The following is an 8320-nucleotide window of genomic DNA, read 5'->3' as shown; positions in this document are numbered from 1 at the left end:
AATAGTATATTTCCAATTATTGTATTGTATGTGTGACATTTGTTGTACATTGTGACGGAGGTAATGCTTCTGAAGACCTCAGAAGCGGTTACATTAAAACTTATTCTATTCTATTCTAACTTTCAGGATAAGTTATTGGTCAAATACAAAAATAATATAATATCCACAAACTCTGAAAACATAAGAGTACCGGTATCAAAGCCTGAGTTTCTTTTACAATGGAAATAAAATCAGTCCAATAACAGAGAATTTATAGTAATTCATTTACTATACAGAGAATTTATTTACCATGTATAGTTTTTTACTTGATTATTGAGGGAACTGTAATCTATGATCACCACCTTAGATGGTACTCGGTAAACTATTCATGAAATTTAACAGCAACGTTGATAATAATATTGAAAAATGAAAACTGTTAACTTAAATTGGTTTGAAAATTGTGAACAGCAACTTTAAAAATGACTTATTGGATCATGGATGCAACAATAATAGTCATATAGTAATTCATTTTAAAGATATATATCAAATAGAAGATTATTCAATATCTTTGAGTGACATTTTGTAAGATAAATAACAGAAAAGCCACAGACTTACAAAGTGATGCAAAAACTAAACTTTTTTCTCACAATCAATAGTCTATTGTCTATTCAGTTGACCCTCTGAACCCTCCCTAGCTGATGTTGTTGAATTAAATAAAGCTGGGTATGAAATGTTATAAACATGTTGTCATGTATTGCTAATACGAATTATTTTATTGTATAATATAAGCTTTTGTAGCCAACATTTTGATCGGGGGATCATTTGAATTTGCCCGCTTTTCAGTCGCTGAAAGATGGAACTAACATCCAATACAGAGCGCATGCGTCAAAGGTATCCAGTGTTCTACAGCTGTTCCACAGCAGACACAAACACGTACAACAGAGAAAAGACCATCCCTTTCTGCTTCATTGTAGAAAAATTGAAATATTAAATTATTAATTCTCTATTCTACGTTACTACTAATTAACTCACGGTGAGTATTTTAAATAATTGGTTTTATTATTTATTTGAATAGCTCTTCCAGAACTTAATATTCTCTTTAATTATTTAAATGTAGGCTATAGCCTAGTAATATCAAGAACCCATTCCAATATTGCAAGATCTGTTCTTTATTCAAAAAATATTTTCTAACTAGTATTACTGGCTTCAATTTTTATCTAGCCGCATCTATTATCATTGAATTTCCATAGATTGCATAACTTGTCAAGGTATCGGATAAAGTTTGGATCTATCAATGGTATGGGAAGGTAGCCTATAACCTTCAATTGTCATTTAACTTTATAACTTGTTCCTTTTTATAATTTGGAACATGTTTCATGCCACAGATTTAATAGATACTGTTACTAAATTTTGATAAAAGCTGTAAATGTAAATTAGTAAACATTTTTTGTATTGAATGAATTTGTTTTCAGATTCGTAAAAATTTTTGCAGAGTAAGGTTAGGTACGGTATCCTACTAACATGAAGTTTACAAATCTGAAAAAGAAAATACGACAGGAGAGTTATTATAAGGGACTGCATTATATACTTAATGAAGCTACTATTAATCAATCAACACAAATTGAATTTTGATTTTAATTTTTTACTAAATTTTAATTTTTGTTCCGAGGTAACTTATTCCTGTGTGTGTAGCCTACACTAGAAATTGACAGATTTTGCACCTTTTCTTTCCTATATAACAATTTATATTATATCAAATAGTGAGGTCCACGTTATAATGGTAGTGGATAGAGATAGGAGAATAGCGTTCGATTGTTTGCCTTAATTTATTATAATTCTACTTTGTAAAAACTGATTCGGCAACGTCTTGAAGCTATAGAAGAATAGCGATATCTGTTTTGTCCAAGGATAGCAACACCAATGTTGATCAAATACTGCCATTATAACGTGGGCTTCACTATAGGGATGATTGAATCATGCTACACTACCTTTTCTATAGTAAGGTCCACGTTATAATGGCAGTGTTTGATTAGCAATAGTATTGAAATCATTGTCTATCTTTCAACAAAGCGGATAGCGCTATCTCTTTCTCGCTTTGCTCCGTTGCCAGATCGTCTTTTAACAATGTAGAATTAATAATAAATTAACAAAATATTTCATCTTGATTATGAAAATTCATTATAAAATTATTGAAAAATATTATTTCTTGCTTAATAAAACATAATTGATTATTTTAAACGGGAATGAACAGTTAATATTACTTCAATAAACCTGTATCAGCTACCGTCTATAGAAGACATTGACAAGACAGAGGATCGGCAACGTTGATCTCCTATCTTTCTCCACTGCCATTATAACGTGGACCTCACTATAGAAATTCTAGACTTGGCAACCCTGTAGTATTATCTTTTCTACTGACTATTTTTCTAAAATGGAAAAATAGAAAAATTTTTTCTATATCTTTTCTATAATGGCATTTTCTACTGACTCTATTTGAATAACTGGCCTATTCGTTAGTCATAATAGGAAAATCAAAATATTGCATCGTATTTAAAAAAGGCCCGGTTGCACAATAGCCTGTTAAATTTCAATCATGATTAAATGCCTCGAGAACCAATCAGAGAAGATTTTTTGGAAAGAGTGCTACGCTGATTGGTTCTCGTGGCATTTAACCATGGTTAAAACCTAAAATATTTCTGTGCAATCGGACTTTATAATGGGGGAACGCGCCAACTAAGCTCCACGACAGTAAAGCTGCTTTTAAGCCCACTTTCGAGGGATTTACTGATGGCGTCAACTGAGCTCCTGAGAGAGAAACTAACTGACGTGGAGCTTGGTTGTCGTCAGCGTCCGAGGAGCTTAGTTGTCGTCTACGGTCCCGACAACTAGTCCCCTCGGAACTAGTAGGGGATTTACTGTCGGGGAGACTAGTTGACGCTAGCGTGCAAGGAGCTTGGTTATTTTCACCGAACCCGACAACCAAGCTCCTCGCACGCTCTGAGTGCCGGAGTTTTCGCGTGTAAACTGACATATATATTTCATGCACTTTCTCTAAGGATTTCCTCAAATCAATGTAGAATAATTCACATTTGATGGAAAAACAAAAATATAGAAGTATAAAGTTTCAATCTAAAGTTTTTAATACCATAAGTTGAAGACTAAACAGTAGATCAGAGTTTTACTTGATTATATATGTTATATTCCATACATACATGCAGGAATCACTTGCGAGATGTATAAACTCATTCCGAAAATGCTTGCCAATTCAATAAGGAACATTTCCAAGTCATTTGAATTCGGAAAGATAAATCTTTTTTTTTCATTTTATGTTTGCAGTGATAGAAGTGATAACATCAACTAGCTTTTCTTCTAATATTCGAATTAATAGAATGTATAGTATTGTAATTTTTAATTAATAGAATGTAATAGTATTTGTGATTGTACTACTTCCCCGCCCGCTTCAAGCTGGTTTCAATGTTCAATAGGGGATCATCTGTCGGGGAGCTCAGTTATCGGGTACGATCACGACAACCAGACCCCTCATAGGCCTATCAAGCAGGGGATTTACTGTCGGGGAGCTTATTTATTTATTATTTTACAAAGGTGACTTTATAGAAGTATTCTAAGCCTAGGTGATGATGATGATGGGATGAATGATATACAATGAAGGTAGAGTTAGGAATGAATAAAAATGATAGGTTATGCTATCCACTTGGTTTGTTTTCGTGACCGTGTGAGTTCTAGTAGAGGATTTACTGTCGGGGAGAGTAGTCGACGGCAATGGTATATTTTACCAGGGGATTTACTGACGCCTGTGATCGAAATAGCGAGGTGATTAGTTGTCGGGGAGACAGGTTGGCGGCGACCCATAATGGCAGTCGAGAAAGATAGGACATCAACATTGCCGATTCTTGCCACTGCCTTCTATGCTGATACCTATTATATTAAGCCTATATACCTATATACCTATACCTTATACCTATTATATTCTATATCCTATTATATTAAGCGAGCAATTTCTGTATATCTGTTTATATTTCTCTATTTTTATATCTGGTTGTATGGTTATTTATGTTTAACGGATCTCGAAAACGGCTCTAACGATTTTCACGTAATTTGGAATATAGTACGTTTATGATATCAGAACACGATTGCACTAGGTCTCATCCCTGGGAAAACTCGCTGAAGGACATGAAAAGGATAATTCATCCTTGGAAAAGCAGATGATGATTTCGTCGTCTGTCGATAACAGAAGATGTGTGTGCCTGTGTGGGAGATCAGCTGTGTAATCAATTAGCTTACCGTATCTCGCGAGAAATCTAGAAATTTTAATTGACTCGATCAAAATAGAGTAATCTGATTTGTTGACATGAGATAGTATATATCATAATATTCAAAGTTAATCATTATTTTACAGTTCTAAGTGATTAGTGAGTGTTATTTTGTTAATTGGTATGTAAACAATCTAAATTAGAACTTTGATGTTTTCAAATATTTGAACTGAAAATTTCACCTAAATTCAAGTGAATGGAACATAACCTACTTTTTGGAATATTCATAGTGTATAAATCAAAATTCGGGGAAGAAACAGTTTTGGGCTGTGCCTGTTAGTCCTTCCCCAATCATTTTAAAGAATTGAGATCCTTTTATCAATAAAAAAATAACGAGCAAAGCTCCGTGTCCCGATATTCTGTTCTAATATAAACACTGTTCCTTCTTGTTGAAAATAATCAATTATATTTTATTCGTACAGAAAATATATACTTGTTGATTGGTGAAATAATGGATTTTGATAATTGAGATTGAATATTGCATTAATCAACTCGCAGGTGACCCGTGCTCCGCAAGGGTCTGTTTCAAAACTTGACCGAGTGGAATCTTGAAGTATTATAAATAGGCCTAGAACCATCCTCCGTTAATTAAGAATCTATATGCAAAATTTCAAGTTAATCAGCCCAGTAGTTCAGACGTGATGATGGTTCAAAAATAATAATTTTCCTATACCGTACGTGTATAAGACAGTTCTTTTCTTTATTATAGTATAGATTATATTTATTGATTGTTGAAAATTTATCTGAGCTTCAGAGCTGAAAAATGATAGCGCTATTTGCTTTGTCGAGTGATATAGTAATATTAACTGTTTTTTCTTGTTGTGTAGTTGAGAAGTTGATATTGTGGTAATTATTCATATTGAATGAAAAAGACTAAGAAATTTTCAAAAAAACACAGATTTATTTATACTTAAAAGGACCGGTTTCGGTTAATCTCTGTCAATCTCTGATAAACTCTAAGTACCGTATCAATAAATCTTTGGTTTTTTACTTTCCTTGCCCTATTACCATAGATAAGAAAAGTATTGCTTTCCGAAAAAAATTAAGGTACCCCAATTTGTAAATTTCTATGTCTCAAGTTCCCCTGAGTCCAAAAAGTGGTTTCTGGGTATTTGTCTGTATGTGTGTGTGTGTGTGTGTGTGTGTGTGTGTATGAGTGTATGTGCGTCTGTGTACACGATATCTCATCTCCCAAACAACGGAATGACTTGAAATTTTGAACTTAAGGTCCTTACAATATAAGGATCCGACACGAACAATTTCGATCTAATGCAATTCAAGGTGGCGGCTAAAATGGCGAAAATGTTGGCAAAAACAGTGTTTTTCGCGATTTTCACGAAAACTGCTCCAACGATTTTGATCAAATTTATACCTAAAAAAAGTCATTGATAAGCTCTATTGACTGCCACAAGTCCCATATCTGAAAAAATTCAGGAGCTCCACCCCATCTATGCAAAGTTTGATTTTAGATTCTCAATTATCAGGCTTCAGATACAATTTAAACAAAAAATTGCGAGAGTGCGCCACACAAGATTTTTGTCAATTAGTATTTTTTATTCAATATGTTCTTTCTTGTTTAAAATAATCATATTTTATTCGTCAAGAAAATTAAAATATTCTCCAATTGATTTATAAACTTCAATGATTTGAAATGAAATATTTGTTGATTAATATTATATTACTAAATTTGTTAAAGCACGACCCGGCAATGTTGGAGAGCTACGAAAGGATACCGCTGTCTACTATAGCGAGCTCCATGTTGTAATGGCAGTGTTTGATTAGCAATGGTATTGCTATCCTTGTCTATCATTCAACAAAGCGAATAGCGCTATCTCTCCCTAGCTTTGCTCTGTTGTCAGATCGGCTTTTAACAATGTAGAATTAATAATTAATTTACAATATATTTCATCTTAACTATGAAATCATTGAAAAATATAATTCCTTGCTCAATAAAATATAATTGATTATTTTGAACGAGAATGAACAATTAATATTACATTAATAAACCTGTATCAGCTAACGTCTATAGAAGGCATTGTCAAGATAGTGAGGATCGGCAACGTTTTCTCCTTTCTTTCTCCACTGCCATTATAACGTGGACCTCACTATAGGTTGAGTGATAGACAAGGATAGCAACATCAATGTTGATTAAAGACTGTGATTATAACGAAGTGAAATGATTCATAACTAGCTAAACCTAGAATAGAATGTACAGCTATTTGGGTGTGTAAATGTTTAATACTCTATTATCTGAAATTAGAAATTTGAACAGTAAAAGATTCAAGTCTATTGTAACGAAATGGTTGAAGGAGAGAGAGAGCATTTTACTTGGTAGAAGAAATGTTGAACTGCAATGTCTATCTGCAATACTGGGTGTTTCAAAAAGAATGACCCAATTAAACTGTTATATTTTTATTTTGAAAAATTATGCACACAAACTAATTTAACATCAATTACTCACAGAAGTAACGAGTTTATGATGATGTTTTATAAGTGTTCTATGTGCCCTCCTTTTGAGACTCGGATGACATTTAGACGGTAGCCAAATTCATTCCAGACTGTTCGCAAGATGTCTTCTCGGAAAGTAGCTACTGCATCAGTTATCCTAGTTTTTAGCCCCTTAATATCAAGTCCTAAGGGAGGAACAACGTTGAAGATCGTGTTAATGTTCCTCCCTTAGCACTTGACATTGAGGAGCTAAAAACCAGATAACTGATGCAGTAGCTACTTTCCGAGAAAACATCTTGCGAACAGTCTGGAATGAATTTGGCTACCGTCTAGATGTCATCCGAGTCTCAAAAGGAGGGCACATATAACACTTATAATACATCATCATAAACTCGTTACTTCTGTGAGTAATTGATGTTAAATTAGTTTGTGTGCATAATTTTTCAAAATAAATATAACAGTTTGAAATTAAACTGGTGGTCATCCCTTTTCAAATACTCGGTATTAGGGTTAAGTGTAAGAGAGGGTCGAGGGTTAAGTGTAAGAGAGGGCCGACTGCGCCCTAACTTCGCCCTCCCAGGTATAAAATAAAGGCAGTCATTCTATTCTATTCTATTCTATTATTGAGTCTGTTCTTAGATTATGTGACTATGTAAATTTATCAATGTTTTATATTAATAAATGTGTTCAAATGACTTTTATCGATGCAATCAATGTTTGTTTCTGACAGTTTTTCTATTTGTCGCAGATGAGTTGCCAGATGAGAAGAATCCCTCAGATGTTTGCTCGGCGTTTCGGCACAAGCGGCGTGAGTCGATCGGTGAAGGCGGAAGATACGGCCATCTTCAAGAAGCTGAAGAAGCAACAGGAGTCCTTCAACACAGGCCTGGGACCCGAGGAGGTCTTCCTACAGGGTGGTCTCAAAGACGTGGTGCTCTACAGGACCTCTGTTTTCCTCACCGTTGTCTCCACGCTGTATTCCGGAAAGGTCATCTACGATTTGGCACAGAAGTGAACAGACTCAACCGAGCTTCACTCAATACTAGATCTCTCTGTATTCGCTGTCACCATAGTTAAAAATTCCGGTTCTATAGACGTCGTCACCTAAAATGTTGTTTGTTATCGAGGAATAAAACAGTATTTAAAAAAGGGGTTTGTAGGTTCTTATTGAAAAGCTGATTACTTTAGCCAGCCGTTTCTATAGACTTTACCTAAAATGTTGCTGGTTATCGAGAATTAAAACAGTATTTAAAAAAGGTTTTTGTAGGTTCTTATTGAAGATCTCATTAATTTAGTTCGATCCAAGTTATAATTCATTCAGTCGTATGGTACGACGCCAACACCAGCCTTGAAATTCTTTTCAGGAAATAAAATAATAATCAGGTCTTAGACCCTCGTCTCCAAAACATAGAATATCAGTTTCAGGACTAGCCTGAAAATAAAAATATTCAGTTCTTCTTCCAGAGTCACTCACAGTTCTATTGTTAGCTGCTTCAACCAGTCTACAGCTCTGTTTGTGGCTTCATGCAGCTCTCTTAACCTAGCTCCGCAGTGCAGGCTGG

The 8320-nt window shown here is 34.3% G+C and overlaps 1 protein-coding gene across 1 annotated transcript; it reads left to right on the top strand.

Moving 5' to 3' along the window:
- The first annotated feature begins 860 nt into the window (after positions 1-860).
- LOC120353062 lies at positions 861-8015 on the top strand. The gene is made up of 2 exons (XM_039435580.1): positions 861-1012; positions 7507-8015. The coding sequence occupies exon 2, from the start codon at positions 7507-7509 to the stop codon at positions 7771-7773; it is 267 nt and encodes an 88-aa protein (XP_039291514.1). The 5' UTR covers positions 861-1012; the 3' UTR covers positions 7774-8015.
- Positions 8016-8320: the final 305 nt, after the last annotated feature.

The sequence above is a fragment of the Nilaparvata lugens genome, chromosome 9 (assembly GCF_014356525.2).
Source record: "Nilaparvata lugens isolate BPH chromosome 9, ASM1435652v1, whole genome shotgun sequence".
NCBI classification, from domain to species: domain Eukaryota; kingdom Metazoa; phylum Arthropoda; class Insecta; order Hemiptera; family Delphacidae; genus Nilaparvata; species Nilaparvata lugens.
The sequence above is the reverse complement of the archived record's forward strand: the minus strand, read 5'-3'. Positions and strand labels throughout refer to the sequence as shown.

What these genes read in the sequence shown, in the direction of transcription:
- LOC120353062 (XM_039435580.1), top strand. Translation starts at nt 7,507, where the DNA reads ATGAGTTGCCAGATGAGAAGAATCCCTCAGATGTTTGCTCGGCGTTTC.